Source organism: Fusarium subglutinans (genome assembly GCF_013396075.1).
Source record: "Fusarium subglutinans strain NRRL 66333 chromosome Unknown NRRL66333_c0000036, whole genome shotgun sequence".
Classification (NCBI taxonomy): Eukaryota; Fungi; Ascomycota; class Sordariomycetes; order Hypocreales; family Nectriaceae; genus Fusarium; species Fusarium subglutinans.
The window spans coordinates 68,301-84,925 of NW_023502099.1; the positions used below are offsets into that span (position 1 = coordinate 68,301).

A 16,625-nucleotide genomic window follows, 5' to 3' on the forward strand; every position below is an offset into this window, starting at 1 on the left:
TTGGGCTGGCAATTCTGCAATAAAATAGTGGAGGCGTTCATGTAGAGTTTCTTGTCGTTGCAAACTGCATTTGTCTGTATTCCAATCGTCTCCAGTGGGATCTTCTTCCAGCCCACCAAATACAACATTAAAACAGATACACACAAGACAGCCCATCCATCATGGGAGATGTTCAGTCATCGGCGCAGCCGCGGGCCAAGGGTGTGCGGTATGACGTACCCGTTCTTCGCAAACAACAAGACCAAGATAGCCCTGAGCTTGAGATCCTACTATTAGCATGGACGCTTCTTCTGTATCGTCATAGCCACGGAAACCATGTTGAGTTCTCGTGGGGTTTGAGCGAAATTGGTTCCTCGACGTGTCGCACATTCACCCTCAACACATCGAAACTGCAATGGGATGGTAGCGATTCTGTCGCATCGGAGCTCAAGGTGTTCCGGAGCTACCTACAACAAGAATTACAGTCAGAACAGCCTTTTGAAACTAAAGGATACAAGTTCTTCTTCAATGATGAGGCTGCGACAGGCGAGGTCGTCACCAACGTGACTGATAAGGGCGAGTTGTCAGTGAACTGGGTAAGCGCATGAGCCTCACCTCTCATCTACACCAGTTAACGGGTTGCGCGACACAGGGAAACGTTCAAATTGAAGCGACACTAGAAGACGACGTTCTATGGCTCCGACCGACATGGCGCGAGCCTCTCGGCGCAGAGTTCCTTGCCAACCACTTTGCCCAGGCCCTCGTAGAAGTTCTCAACACAACACTCACAGATTCGACCGCAACAATTAGCTCAGTCCTACCGCTGGGCGAGCTCGACAAGTCTGTGATATGGAACTGGAACAAAGACCTTCCTCCGCCAGTGCCCATGTGCATCCACACCTTGATCGCTGAGCAAGTGAGGTGGCGCCCCGATGCGCCAGCCATCTGCTCATGGGACGGCGACTTCACATACGCAGATGTCGACAGACTATCGACACTGCTTGCGCAACATCTTATTGATCTCGGCGTCAAGGTTGGCGATATTGTGCCTCTGTGCTTCGAGAAGTCAAGATGGACGACCGTCGCAGTCATGGGCATCATCAAAGCCGGTGCAGCGTTCTCGCTCCACGATCCCAGTCAACCCATGCAGCGACGACAAGTAATGGCTCAACAAGTCAACGCGACACACATTCTCACTTCCCGAGACCAAGCAAAATACGGCCCTGAAATCGCGCCCGACGCGAAGCATGTCGTTGTCGATACAGCCACTCTTGACTCTTTGGCCAAGACGATTCAAGATCCCCTCCGAAAACTCCCCGACGTACCGTCCGATTCTCTCCTCTATATCATCTTTACTTCCGGTAGTACGGGTACGCCAAAGGGAGTTATGCTCTCGCACGAAACATACACTGCGAGCGCTCTTGCGCGAAGCACGGGGATTGGATACTCGAGCACCTCACGATCGCTCGATTTTACATCATATGCTTTCGATGTCAGTGTAGATAGTATGCTCTGCACGCTCATTCGTGGTGGATGCCTCTGCATTCCTACTGATCAGGACCGTGTGAATGATCTCAGCGGTGCGATCCGCCGCTTGAGGGTGAACATGGTGAACATCACACCCTCAGTCGCACGTATCTTGGATCCCGATATTATTCCATCGCTGAATAGTCTTGGTATCGGTGGCGAGTCCTGCTCGGCTGGAGATATTGCGATCTGGGGTCAACACACAAGAATTGTTGTTGGTTATGGTCCTGCTGAGTGCACAATAGGATGCACTGTCAACCCCAGCGCGGCGGGCAAGCCGTATGTCAGTATCGGCCCAGGCACGGGTGCTTGTATTTGGCTTGTTGACCCCGACGACCACAACAAGCTTGTTCCTGTGGGCGCTGTCGGAGAATTGCTCGTCGAGGGACCAATTGTCGGCCAAGGATACCTTGGAGATCCCGAGAAGACAAACGCGGCCTTCATCCACGACCCCGACTTCCTCCTCGCTGGCGCTGGTGGTATTCCAGGTCGCCATGGGCGTCTGTACAAGACAGGTGACTTGGTCCGATACGACCCAGATGGCGAAAAAGGCTTCGTCTTCGTTGGCCGCAAGGACACTCAGATCAAGCTTCGTGGTCAGCGGGTAGAGCTAGGAGAGATTGAGCACCACATCAAGAACCTTCTCCCCGCGGGCGCTGAAGTCGTCGCTGAGATTATCGCACCAAGAAACCAGAACAAGGAGTCTATGCTGGTAGCGTTTATCGCTGATCGCGAAGCTAAGGATGATGGCGATGCTCGGCAGCTTGACTTCCCACCTCGACTGCGCGACTCACTCGAGACGCTCAATGAGAGGCTCTCAAAGGTCGTTCCAGTCTACATGGTACCTGCGACGTATATCACCCTCTCCAAGATTCCCTACCTCGTTTCTGGAAAGACTGATCGAAAATCTCTTCGTGCCCTTGGTGCTGAGATCTCTGCAAACCTTCAGGCCTCAGCAGCTGCAAATGAGTCCTACGAGATCCGCGAGCCAGAGTCCGAGGCTGAGCTCTTCCTGCGCGACTCATGGTGTCGCCTTCTTGGACTTGAGACGAAACAGGTCAGCACTACACACAACTTCTTCACATCTGGCGGAGACTCCGTTCTTGCGATGAAGCTCGTGCCAGTCATCCGAGACTGGGGATACACGCTTTCCGTCGCTGATATCTTCAATTACCCTGTTCTCGCCGATATGGCAAAGTCTATGCAGAAGGGCGATAAGAGCAAGGGTGTTGATATGCAGATCCCTGAGTTCTCTCTACTGAAGGATAACATGGACCGCGATGCCCTACGCGCTGAGGCTGCTGAGCAATCGGGATGCGACATCAGTGCGATCGAGGACATTTACCCTTGTGCGCCTATGCAGGAGATTCATATGGCTTTCTACACGCGATCGAAGGAGAATTATGTCGCGCAACGAATCGCCGATATCCCCGCCTCGAGTTCCATTGACAAGCTCAAGTCCGCTTGGGATGCCGTGTACAAGGAGAGCCCCGTCCTCCGCACTCGCATTGTTGAGTTCAAGCAGCATGGCTTCATGCAAGTTGTCGTCAATCAATCGCTTCAATGGAAGGAGGTTGAGTCGTCGCTGGAGGAGTTCCTTGAGGAGGACAAGAAAGAGCCCATGTCGCCTGGCGCGCCGCTCTCTCGCTTCGCCATTGTCACCGACCATGCTCTCGACAAGCGATACTTTGTCTGGACGGCGCACCACGCCATTTACGATGGATGGTCTACAGATCTCATCGTCGAGCATGCCCGCGCTGCGTACAAGGGCGAAGAAGTATCCCGACCTGCTCAATTCAAGCACTTCATTCGCTACCTCGCCGAAGACTCACGTGAGTCGTCTAAGGACTACTGGAAGACTCAACTCGCTGGTGCTACAGGACCTCAATTCCCAACCTTGCCATCGCGCTCTTACATCCCCGATCCTACCTCTCTGACCGAGCGCTTCATCAAGCTTGACAAGGCTGCCAAGTCCGATATCACTATCGCTACCGTTATTCGAGCTGCATGGGCTCTGCTGGCGTCGCAATACTCTATGAGTGACGATGTTGTTTTCGGAGAGACGTTCATGGGTCGCACCATTCCTCTCCCTGGTGCTGAACTCATTGAGGGTCCCATTCTCGCCACTGTCCCGGTTCGCATTCGTCTCGACCGCACTACTACCGTGCAAGAGTTCCTTCGTGCAGTCCAGGAACAGAGTGTCGCTCGCTCTGCGCATGAACATCTTGGTATTCAGCATATTCGCCGATTGAGCGAAGATGCCCAAATTGCTTGTGAAGTCACCATGGGTCTTGTCGTCCAGCCTCAAGATCCTGAGCCTTCTGAGGCAGAAACCGACGAGTTGCCTTCTTTCCGTGGAGGAGACGCCGCTCTTGAGGCCCTGCACTTCAACTCATACCCTCTTATGTTGGCTGTGTCCCTTCAGAAGACCGGCTTCCGCCTGTTGGCAAGCTTTGACTCGGAGCTTCTCAGCCCCGTTCAAGTTCAACGCGTATTGTCGCAGTTCGAGGTTGCTATCAACCAGCTTCGTGGCGATGTCTCGCGCTCATTGAGTGACATCACGTGTCTCGGTGAAGAAGAGTTGGGAGAGATCTGGGAAGCCAACAAGCAGGCACCTGTCTCCCCCAAGGACATCTCGCGATTCCTGTCCAGCGGCGACAAATACCCCACGGTCCAATATGTTCCTTGGATCGTCCAGCCTGGCAATGAGAAGCTACTCATGCCGCTTGGAAGCACCGGAGAGCTCCTTCTTGAGAGCGCTTCTGTACGCGACGATGCCGATGCTGTTGATGCTCCTGAGTGGTTGAAGGAGGGGGCGCTTGGTTACCCTGGTCGACAGGGCAAGCTCTTCCGCACTGGAGACCTCGTTAAGTACGCCGATGATCTGGGCTTGGTGTTCGTTGGTCGCAAGGATGATATGGCTAGTGTTGACGGTCGTGTCGTGGATCTCAATGCTACGAACCTTGAGCTCAAGCGTCTGCTTCCCGGTACCACTGAAGCTGTGAGCCGACTTGTTGTTCCCAAGGGTTCGAGCACTCAGACTCCCATGGTGGTCGCATTTGCCAAAGATACACCAGCGAGGGATACCCAATTACTCAAGCTCGGTGTCGATGCTGGAGACTCCTCACTTCCTTTGGCGGAAGATGTCTCTGTGGAACTTGCTGCAGCAATTATCGGCCTCAACAAAGCAATGGTCGAGACTCTTCCACCTTATGCCATTCCTTCAATCTGCGTCCCCCTCACCAGCAGCGTAGATATCAACTCCATTGAGGCTCTCGTTTCGGAGGTCTCCCTATCCCTCATCGTCGAACTTCGCAAGTCCTTCGCATCTCTCAAGAAGACAATCGCCGATACCACAGTCTTGACCACAAAGGAGCGCGTTCTTCGCGCTTCATGGTCCAAGTTCCTTGGCATTGAAGAGGAGAAGTTGTCACTCGATGATAACTTCTTCCGTCTTGGTGGTGATTCCATCGTCGCTATGCGTATGGTCTCTGCTCTGCGACAGGATGGTTACCGTTTGTCTGTCGCAAGCATTTTTAAGAACATGCAGCTTCGGGGCATGGCTAACTCGTTGGTCGAGCTCTTACCTGAGACAAGCGAGAGCACGAAAAAATACATCCCCTTCTCGCTGTTAAGTACCAAGGATGTTGATGGCTTCGTCGCCCAGGCCATCCGCCCTCAATTGGCCGACCCGACCTGGAAGATCCAGGACGTTCTCCCCGCCACTGGACCCCAGAGCGGCGATGTCAAGCAAACAGTGTCTACCCCACGAAGCTCACTTCAGTACAACATGCTCTACCTGGATCAGTCAATTGATACCACCCGTCTCGTCGACAGCTTCCAGTACCTCGTGTCGCGGCACGCTATTCTTCGAACTGTGTTTGTTCAGCATGAGGGACAAACGCTCCAAGTTGTCCTCAATGACATGAAGGTGCCGGTCACGGAGCAGAGCGTTGAGAGCTCAATTGACGACGCTGCCAAGCAGGTTGCAGAGTCGGACGCCAACGATAGCACTGATCTCGCTTTCGGCGCTTCATTCATTCGCCTGTTCGTTCTTCGAGGCGAGACTGAGAACGCTTTCATGATCCGTATTTCGCACGCACAGTACGACGGTGTCTCTCTGCCAGAACTTCTACGCCAGCTTGAGCTTCGGTACCGCGGCCTCGAGGTCCCTGCATCGGAGCCTTTCGAGACCTACATCCAGCACCTCTCGACCGCCAAGCCTCGAAACGTGGAATTCTGGAGTAAGACTCTTGAGGGATCGTCATACACTGAGATCGCTCCTGCTGCGGAGCCTCAGCAGAAGACTGCATTCATGACTAAGGATGTTGACATCTCTGGAGCCTCACCCGACACAACACACGCGATGCTTCTCACTGCTGGCTGGGCCAAGGTACTTTCGCAGCACCTCAATGTCTCTGATGTCACATTTGGTGGTATTGTCTCCGGTCGCGACGTCGATGTCGCCGGCATTGACACCATCATGGGTCCCTGCTACCAATACCAGCCCGTCCGCGTCAAGTTTGAGCAAGACTGGACAGCTTCAGAGCTCCTGGACTACGTGCGCAATCAATCCGTCAAGGGCAGCCAACACGCCACGCTAAGCTTCCAGGAAGTGCTCAAGGAATGTACAGACTGGCCTGCAGAGACTCCCTTCTACGGCTCTTTCACCAACCATCTCAACAAGGAGTTCTTCGACTCGATTCCTTTCGCTGGTACAAAGTGTCGCGTGGATTACTCCATTCCTCACCCCGAACCTGCAGCACCGCCCCGTATTGTATCATTTGTAGAGAACGGTCGAACTCAGATTGGTATTGAGGCTGACGAGGAGCGTCGGGAGTTCTGGGAGGCAAGGGTCGAGGAGCTGGCGCGTGTGATTGAGGGGTTTGTCAAGAACCCCAACGATTTGATCTAAGTTAGTTTTGGGAAGTTTCGCATATTTATTACTTGACGGATAGAAAGGGCATAAGAATTGGCTATATATTTTATTTACTTCAAACAAAGCGGCTCATAGATCGAATCATTAGTCCGCCCGAATCTTGAAAAGACGCGAAACTTAGGTTGCTTTGATCCGAGGTCAACCCCACCACGCCACTAAAGAGGCCCATAAGAATGCCCTAAACTGACCTAGATATTATCATTACAAGCCTAAAAATTTCTCATTTCAGTGGGTTGTCAAGTGTTCAAGGTCTTATTTGCACCACGCTCTCTTCTCTTCAAACTTGCTCAGCTCCTGAACTTTGGTGAGCGACGCTTGCGTGACGGGGACTTATCGTAAATTGAAGCTATCACTGCGCCGAATAGTACTCTATCGACTAGTTATTTTTTGTTCGCTATACCTTCATTCATAAAGACTCTTTTAACGTCTCAATCTTGTCGCAGTCGTTAGAGGCAGACCAGCAGTTAACGGCCGAGAGCTCAGAGGAGTTCTTCAAGCATACATCTGCCAACTTCATTAACACGGGTCGAACGAATTGACGAACTTCAATGCGTATAACTTATGGCTGTCTTCAATATTAAATTGCTAATGTATTATCTTAATAGCTCTCAGTCTATGTCTATAAAATGTATGAGGGAGTCTCTACCGACTCATCCGTGACACCCGTTGGGGAAAGCCCAAATATTTCGGCCCCCTAGTCAAACGCCAATACCCAAATACCAGTTCGCTAAGCATCATGGTAAGCAAATATCCTCAAGAACCCAGCTAACTGCGGAGAAAACAATTCACACCGGTCTATTTGATGTCGCGCTCCTGTGTCGGATCGCCGGCATTTATAATTGTCCGATTATCGTCGTCATTGCGCAGACCCTGCGCAGAGAGGTTGGCTTCCAGGTCAAGGTCCTGTACCGGCCTCAGTCCATGGGATGTTTCTTGTCGTGTATGCTCGGTGCTGAATCGTTCAAACTTCTCGTTGGGAGCGTCATGCGACTGGCTCTCAGCCTCGGCTTCAGCCATCAAGCACCTCTTGCGGACTGACCATGCGCTTCCAGCGTGGCCGACAACCCACCAAGAGAACAAGATAGGTAGAGTAACCCCAACGTTGGCACGGCATCCAGACCAGATACCGACGAGAAGAAGCCAAACGTTATGGGCTGGAAGTGCCCACGACCAATGGTAGAACCCTGGTGTGAGCTCAAAAGGAAAGACAGTCGATCCGATATTTAGGATGATCCATGTAAGCATGAAGAAAGCAAAGAACTGCATAGGGACTATGGTCGCCAACACTGTGTCAATGACAAGGTAGTTGATGTCCATATAGAACCAGAGGCACATCCAAGTCTCGAAGAACTGAGCAGCATCAACGCTCCAATTCTCCCGGAAGGCCCAGAAATAGCCAGCCATGCCTAAAGCACCGATGAGAGTATAAATCTTTCCGGTGATGAAGCGGAAGACATAAACATCTCGCTTTGAGTAGGACTGGAGGACCTTGGTAGAAGTTGTAATGCCGTTAAGTCCCATTTGGAAAAAGAAATGCATGAGAATGCCCATCACTAGTGAGACGGTGTTCAGAAGAACTCGCGTGCCCTGCTCTGTCGGCATGATGTTCCGGACGTTGGCCTGGAAGGGTCGAAGGAAGGTGCTCGCTGAGGTAGGATTGGTCATGTTGACGGCCTTGAGGGCATCGGGAGTCGCGAGACCGTACATGGTTGCTGCAGCGCCAATGAGGCTCTGCATGTTGCCCTGAAGGGAGGAGAAAATGGAAGGGTAGTATGCGCCGTTGTAAATCGTAGTGACAGCGTCTTGTGGATCATAAGCAGTAGTGTTTTCACCCTCGATGGTGGCTAAAAGACGATCGGAGGCTCCAGGATGGGTGTAAATAGCACCCCAGTAGCCATGGTTACAGACGGCGTCGCGAACCTTTTCGGGGGTATCATACTTGGAAGACGAACCGAACTCGACAGAGGGGAACTTGTCTGACTGAATGGTATGATAAGCTCCAGAAATGGCCTTTCCTATATCGCTGCCGTCGAAATCGATGGCGAGGATCTTGAGGTTATGCATTCGTGTCGAGGACTTGAAGAGGGAACCAAAGAGGTAGGACATATTTGCGAGGAACAGTAGCTGGACCATCAAGGCCGTCATGATGACCGGTATTATGTAGGTCTTCATCCTGACGGATAATGGTGTAGATCGCGAAGAGATTCGGTTAGATGATCGAGGTGGTATTAATGTCACGGTGAATATATGCTGTTGTTTGTGCCTCGAGTAGGTTTTGGATAATGGAATGGAAGTACTGAACAAGACTCGTATTTGTCCAAGATAGACACAGAAGATATTGTTTACTTATATGTCTAAAATATGGACATCATGCCATTCCCCTGAGCTGTCAACGAACGGGGTTGTGTTACATGCCGCCGCCGCCAAACTCAGCTGGCTTCCCGAATCTCCGTTTATTAAGCCTCCCAGACTCGGATCCGGTGATAAAGCCGTGACAAAGCCCACCACGCGATTGGACCAAACTCCTGACTCAGCGGAAGTTGGAGGATTTTCGCATTCGGTCCCACCATTTCGCGCCAAACGCAATTTCCATAGCGAGGCCAATGGCTTCATGTGCATAGACGGTAACTAAATCTTGACTAGAGATCTCTGTTTTGCTGCTTCGCTGGCGACATAGCGGGGCCTTTGCCTCGTGTGCGCGCATTCGCTTCCGGCAGCTGAGCAAGGCTTAGCAGTGAACAGATAGCAAGCATATGACGTATGGCTGAATTGAACAACTAGATTTCATCATGCTCAGAAACTCCCTGTCTTCAGCTGTCTGCAGGATCGTTATTTTTTTTGGGCGAGCATGCCCTCGTCTAGCCACTCCTTAAGGACCAAAAACAATCCTGGCCTAAACTTGGGATGTCAAAATTAACTCATCTGAAAAACAACAAGCCTAGGTACACTAAGTCTTCCTAAGTTTATCTAAACTTACTGAAGTGTCACTTAGAAAAAATATCCTGACTTTTATTGCCTTCATACACCTAGCGACCAATGCCAAGGCGTTAGGCAGCCACCCTACATGTATTGCTACCACGTTGTTCTCCTGCCAGCAAGCAACCATGTCAAATTATGGTGATATCAGCCAATAGCATACGCCATACCACGGCCAGGTTGGGAATCACATCACTACGATAATGCAAAAGGTCACGTTGAACTGATGCTGCAAGCCACAGCGGGGTTGAGCATGTTCAGCAACTGTGATAATGCTCCAACTCGCAGCAGTTGATACGCTGAGGATGATCATTCAATTTAAATCCTGACTTGTCCCCGCCTCTCTTACCCCAACGCACGCCGAGCAGCGAAATGGAATTCCCAGAGACAGCCAACTCCATAAAAGATACAATTAACTCAACTGACGGTGCTTTGCTCGGTACATACGTCCTTTCTTTCAACACCAAATTTCATAATCCCGAGCAAAGCCAACCTAGCCCAACACCATGAGTGACGTATTCCTAGGCTTTAGGCCAAGGCCTAGCGACATTTTGATAGCTATGATGGGAATGACCGGGTCTGGAAAGAGCACTTTTATCTCGCTGTGCACTGGACAAGACGTTCCCGTTGGTCATGATCTGCAAGCTTGTACGTATTGGCCATGCCATTCATTAGTTGACACAGTCCCAACATGATGCAGGTACACAACACGTCACTGCATACAAATGCAAATGGTCAGATACCTCTGACATATATCTTCTGGAACTCCGGGGTTTGATGACACCAATCGATCAGACACCGAAGTTCTCAAAGAGATTGCTTTAAGTCTTGCCAAGACATATGAAGACAATGTCAAACTGAGCGGAATTCTATACCTCCATAGGATCACAGATCGTCGTGTGGGAGGATCTGCTCAAAAGAACCTCATGATGTTCCGGAAGCTCTGTGGCAAGGACAGTCTCAAGAACGTCATTCTCGTCACTACTATGTGGGAAGGCGAGGACGCAGCAACAGGAGAAAAGCGAGAGCAAGAGCTGATCGCCACGGGTGGTTTCTGGGGAGCCCTGGTCGAGGAAGGCGCTCAAGTCAATCGTCATAATAATACCCGCTCATCTGCCATGTCCCTACTCAGGACTGTGGCCAAAAACAACCGAATCACTATTTCCATTCAAAAGGAAATGGTCAGTGAGCATAAAAGTCTGAATGAGACTGAAGCTGGTATTGGTCTTAAATCAGACATCCTTCTAGCTGAGCAGAGGGTTATGAAGGAGATGTCAGAAGCGCTCGAAATGGAAAGGCAAGCCAGAAGAGATGAGGACGAACGGTCAGCGGAAGAACAACGCCAATACCGTGAGACGATGGAAAAGAAGTTCGAGTATCTCAATCAAGAGCGAGAGGATCTCAAGGTCAGTCTACAAGAAATGAAGGAACAAAGACGTCGCTTCATAGCACTGGAAGGGAAGTACCAGAAAAGCCAAGAGCGGATGCGCCAACAAGAAAAGAAGATCGAGAGTCTGGAAGAGCAACCCAAAGTCCAAGAGCATGAGATGCTTCAACGAACCGAAGAAGCTAGCAAGGAACTACAGATTCTTCGCCTTCAGCTCAGCGAGAGTGGGAATGCTAGAATGGGGGTGTCGAGAACGGGACCCCGAAGCTCAATGTCTCATTATGTAGAGCCTTTCTGGGGTGTCACGTTGTTCCTGTCAGGAAGGGACTTCTTCTTTGGAAACAAAGGGGAAAGCTTTGAGTAAGTGAAAGTCTTCTCATTATTGATAAAGTGCCTTACCAGCCATAGGTGCCGCCAAAACGACCTAAAACCATTGATAGGTGACAATGATAAACACAAGATTTGTGCGCTTGGCGCCAACGGATCATGGCTCTACCACTATCATACTGGAACTGACCTTAACTGTTGGACATGTAAGTCAAAACTTAGTTTTTGGATATAGATAGCGACTAATATCTGGAACAGGTTGGTCCGACTCGTTGGCGACCGAGTATCCGAAACTCGTCGCATGGCTCGAAAAGCACCAAAGGTTTGGATGTCCCCGACACATAAGCCTTGGTACCAGAGGTTACTTTTTTATCACCATGGTGGACAACTCGAGCTGCTGGCGCTTCCCAAAGTCCGTGTCTAGGGATCTCGGCGAATGCGAGTATACCATTGCAAATATCCGAAGGTTTTGATTTGGCTATAATCGTGATTACGTGGCCGAAATGGATACCTTTGAGTATCAATGGAGCATTGATAACTACGGCAGTCTTGAACAGCGCATAGTCGATACGATTAACAAAGAAGATAAAGGAATCATGGTAAATAAGTCCCATTACTCTGGACCCTGTTTACTGACCTGAATTAAAGCAACTTGCTATGAATATTGAGGATCCTAGAGGGTACATTTTGATAAAGGATGGAGGAGGAGCATTATGGAATCCTGGAAATACCAAGAGCCGGTTTGACGAGTCAAGCTGGCATAAGTTCAAAGATCACAACCAGGATTCCTGGGAAGTGCAGGGATGAAGTAGACACTATATACACCGATACAAGCAAGTAGAAGCCAAGACTGCCAACACGTCTAGGGAAGGCAAGAAACTCAAGACCTTGATACTGAGCGATAAGAATATCTAGGTAATTCAGCCTAAGTTTAGGGGAGCCTTAACTATTATGGGGATGATTGCGACCCATAAGGTCAAGCTTTAGGCTGCGGAGTCTTAAATAAATTCATATTAGCATCCTCCGTTGAAGTCTTGAGTTTGCTCCCTGACGCATGTGTGAGACAGGCCATTAGGGAGAGTGACATCCAGGCCCTTACCTATCTGGCCTTATTTGAATGGATATTGCCGGCTTCCCACTCGCTAGCTACCTCAGACGAAAGATAACAACAAACGAAAACCTGAGTTGGCACGGGCGAAGACCCCGGATGTTCACATGGAACAGCGTCATAAGGAATGTCATTGATCAGTCTGCAAGGAGCAGCCTGACAGGCTTCAAATTATTATTGCTTTAAATCAAACAAGGAGCGCAATGTAAGTATCTACGATGAAAAGGAGCTCCACGCTAGGCTAATTACTTGCGGCAAAGACGACCGGTCTGCTTGATCACGTAGGCTGGATGATCAGTGATGTACCAGTCCTCGCTTCCAACAGCAGTAGGAGCATAGAATACACCGTAAGGGTCAATCTTCTGCTTCAGCTGATAAAGCTTGGCATAGTTGGAACCGAAGTAGGACTGACCGAAGTCGGGGTCCATAACATCACCCTCGTTACCATAGCCACCACCGCCGGGAGTGACAGCCTTGAGGCGTTCCATAACACCATGGGTGAGTTCGTTGTTAACCTTGGCAATCTCCTCCTCACTATCGGTGTAGTTCCAGTTAAGAGCAGTGATAACGAACATGTTGGCGTCGCGCCAGGCAGGGTTGGCAGAGTTTGGAGGAGTGTTCTGCTGCTTGGCATTGATGTTGTAAATGATGAGGATGCCTTCGTCAGCGAGGATACCCTTAAGAACGTCGATGGTGTTGTTGAGTAGCTTGGCGTCGTTCCAGTTCTTGCGGGGGATGAGACGAGAGCCGGAGCGACCGTTGTAGTTACCGACATTTTCAGCAGGGAAATGTGTCTTCCAAGCAGGGTAAAAGCGGTCGTGCTCAAAGAATGTGGGCTTGGGGTCAACGCCGAGTTCCTTCCACTCATCAAGGAGGGGCTGAACGATCTTCTTGAACTCGCCAACAGAGATGTTGGGAATCATCCAAGGGTTCATGGTCCAGAGGAAACTACCGTTGCCAGCGGGGAACATGAAGCTGTAGCCGTAGCTGTGCTTGTCGGAATACTCGGGGAAGCGGCGCCAGTAAACGTCAAGAGCTTTGAAGAGAGCCTCCTGAGAGATGCCAGCGTCCTTGGTATTGACACTCCAGGTCATGCCAGAGAACTTCATCTTGGGATAGACTCGGACAGTCATGGAGACGACGACGCCCCAGGTAGCAGCACCACCACCACGAACAGCCCAGAAGAGATCAGTGTTCTGCTTCTCATCAGCAGTGACGAAGCGACCATCAGGTGTGACGATGTCAACGCTGAGGAGCTGGTCGGCAGCAAGACCGGCGATAGGGCTGATGGGGGAGTGGCCACCACCGGGAAGATAACCGCCAGCGACACCAACGTCCTATGAACCCATTAGTATCTGTGAGTGATGACCGATGAAGAGGAAGACTTACACGGCACTCTCCACCAACCGCAGTGTAACCCTCCTGGTCGGCAGCCAGGTACAGGTCCTTGACTTGGATACCAGCACCAATCTTGAAGGCAGGGCCAGTGTAGCTGCTAGCACCACGGTAGTTCTTGGTGAACTTAATGTCCTTGAGGTGATGTGTCCAGATGCTCAAGGCACCAGCACCGGTGCTCTTGCCAAGAAAGTCATGGCCAGTGTTGTGAACGACAAGACGGAGGTTGAGATTGCGAGCGAAGTTGACGGCAAGTTGGATATGGGCAACACAGGTGGCCTTGATTGAGTAAAGAGGGAAGCCACCAATGGTGCACTTGGAGCCTGAAGCGGCGTTCTCGGGCTCGCAGGTGGCACCCTCAAAGAGGGGTGACATGACCGAAGTGGGATCATCGATGCTTCACGAGGTTAGTCTGATGCATGTATGAGACGGTGCAGTCGAGGATGAAACTCACTGAGTGGTTGAATTGTGCCACGCTGAAAGAAGATAATCACACTTCTCCTTGTTGTAATGCTCTCCTTTGTAGCAGACAGAGCCAAGGGGAACAGTACTGATAAGGGCACCTCCACTGAGAAGGTCGAGGACCTTCCAGATGAGTTTGTTGGGGTAAAGCTTGTCACCAGGGAAGACCTTGCACTTGGAGTCGGCAGTAGCAGATCTCTTCTTGGAACCTTTGGTATCAGCAAAGTAGAAGAGATCGACGTCACTGAGGTTGAGGTCCGTGAGGTTGGTGAGCACGGCATCGGTCAGCCGAGGGGTATCATCGACAAAGGAATACCTCGACGATGCAGCCGGTGGCTCAGACATCGCAGGGGCAACATTCTTCTCGCTGGCCGCTACCCCATGTTTCAGATTAGTAATGGTTCATGAGAGCAAAAGAAAAACGCATCCTGCAGGCGATGGTGTTACGTACGGACCGTCTTGCCATCGACTTCGATCGTCTGAGCAAGGGTGAATGGAACAAGCGCGGCAAGCAGCCACGAAATGTGAGAGCCTTGCATCTTGTAGAGTTTTGAGGCTGACTGCAGGGACGGGACAGAACGCCAAGGACTCGAGAGGGTTGGGGGAGGAAAGAGAGGGAGAGGGGAGCGATCGGCTTATGCCACATGGCTTTCTGTGCCGTCTATATATCGAGCACTAGTTCTTATGCTACTACTGCAATCCTACAGACGTACGTACGCAAGTTGGCGGTGTTTAGCACGTATTAGGTAGTAATCACCTTGATGCTCAGGTTCATGGGCCTAAAGATATCCATGCTTGACGATGGAGTGCGGTGGCGACGGTGGAGTAGGAGCCGCGAGGCATTGCCGTTGAGAGAGGAGAGAACATCATACATTTCGGAGGCATCTAAATTCTAAACCACGATTTCCTGTCAAAATCTGTGCCGATTGTGCGGGCGCTTTCATCCCCAATGGTGCCATTTCAGCCGCCGCGGGGGTGCGGCTTTTCGTCGCTCCAAGGGTCAAGGGTCCCTCTATATGTGGAAATGATGGTCGATTTCTAAGCTTGGCGTAGGATTACTGTTACATTATGCATAACCCTCTACTGGAGAGCCTTCGGGTCGAAGCCGCTTCCCGTCAGACTAGAATAAGTCCATGGCATACTCTAAATATGATTGGAGCGGGACCCCGCGGACGGACAAATTATGCAGGCTGGGCATTCAAGACCGACAAAGTTCATGATCCTAGCGATTAAGTGAAGCGAGAACTCAAAGTTGAGCGGCTGTTGGTTGAGAATCTTTGTCAGAGTGGGATCGGCTTCGTAAAACATCGTGCTAAAAGATGATGGCAATCTCTATGGAGAAAAGATCAACGGATTATCATTTAGCTGAGACAAGCGAAGGATCATCGTTCAGCCCTCCGGGCCTTTCGACTGGTTGGGAATCCTGGCAAGGGTCGGGGATCCGGGGTAGATGTGAGCATCTCGGTAGTGTCTTTGTGATGGAGCTAGAGACGCAGCAAACCCTAGGAAGCAGAAAAAGTCCAATGCCATCTTTCAATGTGCAAGAAATAACTGGTAAAAACTGTAAGTCATGCTAAGCTTTTCTGTCAGTTAGAATTATAGTTCCGAGTCTCTTACTCCCCTGGCCCCTAGCGGTGTTCGGTTAAAACATGCTCAGGGTCCAGCCATCATCCATATTCCATCCCTTGGAGATGCATGCTACCTTGATTCATGCATATGCACGTTGGTCCTTCGAGATTGTTGAAGAAAATCGCGCGAATGCTGATCTTCACCTTTGATGGAAATGCTAAGAGATCTAGCCTGAACCTAATCACAAATCACCCAACCGTTGTTCTGGGTTAGCGATATTAGTTCACCCTCTCAATTTATAATGCTTGAAGACATCAGAACGAGTAGTTCGTATGTTGTAGCAAATTGAGCTGTATGGCACGCTTCCAACAGGATCTACCGAAGGCGTCATGCCTCGTCCTGAAAACAAGTTGTTGACAGCCTAGTTTCAGCCACCACCGGAAGCCTTGGGCTTGGGCATCAACGCCTGTTTAGTTGCAAGCCACAGTGTTCCATCATTTCTACTTTGGATTCTCCAACAACCAACATGCATGATCGAAAACACAGCTGAGGGGGAAACATGCGCTTTTAGGCGTTCTTGGCGGAACACCGGAGATCGTACCGGGAGTCTCTGCGGCACAGAAAACCTTAGCAGTCCTTCAGTCCAACCGCACACGGGACGTGTGACACACAAGTAGCTGGATCACCGGTAGTTGACACACAATGCCTTGTTTCCAGAATCAGACGCACTGAGATATGCCGGCAATCACTTTCCCCTTTCGTAATCGTACACGAACAGCACCGTATTGTGCAATCCAGGAACCAGGAACTCGTCTTACTTCAAGCACCAAGATGGTGGTTCAGCTCCCAAACCACGGACCATGCTGACCATGTTAGGTCACTTGGGTGACAATCCTCATGAACTCTGTTCCTCATTCTGTTTTATTGGTCTTCACGTTCTTCGTCCCAAGATTCTG

The 16,625-nt window shown here is 50.6% G+C and overlaps 4 protein-coding genes across 4 annotated transcripts; 2 read left to right on the forward strand and 2 right to left on the reverse strand.

Moving 5' to 3' along the window:
• Positions 1 to 161: 161 nt before the first annotated feature.
• FSUBG_4045 (AM-toxin synthetase (AMT)) lies at positions 162 to 6,421 on the forward strand (the record flags this gene model as incomplete). Its single annotated transcript, XM_036681992.1, has 2 exons — positions 162 to 575; positions 632 to 6,421. 2 exons carry the CDS (start codon positions 162 to 164, stop codon positions 6,419 to 6,421), a joined length of 6,204 nt encoding a protein of 2,067 aa, XP_036540352.1.
• Positions 6,422 to 7,240: 819 nt separating this feature from the next.
• On the reverse strand, positions 7,241 to 8,617 carry FSUBG_4046 (nitrosoguanidine resistance SNG1; the record flags this gene model as incomplete). The annotated part of the gene is made up of 1 exon (XM_036681993.1): positions 7,241 to 8,617. One exon carries the CDS (start codon positions 8,615 to 8,617, stop codon positions 7,241 to 7,243), a length of 1,377 nt encoding a protein of 458 aa, XP_036540353.1.
• A 1,310-nt stretch (positions 8,618 to 9,927) lies between these two features.
• Positions 9,928 to 11,608, forward strand: FSUBG_4047 (uncharacterized protein; the record flags this gene model as incomplete). Its single annotated transcript, XM_036681994.1, has 4 exons — positions 9,928 to 10,069; positions 10,217 to 11,168; positions 11,217 to 11,341; positions 11,394 to 11,608. The coding sequence occupies 4 exons, from the start codon at positions 9,928 to 9,930 to the stop codon at positions 11,606 to 11,608; spliced, it is 1,434 nt and encodes a 477-aa protein (XP_036540354.1).
• An 880-nt stretch (positions 11,609 to 12,488) lies between these two features.
• Positions 12,489 to 14,639, reverse strand: FSUBG_4048 (isoamyl alcohol oxidase; the record flags this gene model as incomplete). The annotated part of the gene is made up of 4 exons (XM_036681995.1): positions 12,489 to 13,580; positions 13,633 to 14,035; positions 14,093 to 14,474; positions 14,552 to 14,639. 4 exons carry the CDS (start codon positions 14,637 to 14,639, stop codon positions 12,489 to 12,491), a joined length of 1,965 nt encoding a protein of 654 aa, XP_036540355.1.
• Positions 14,640 to 16,625: the final 1,986 nt, after the last annotated feature.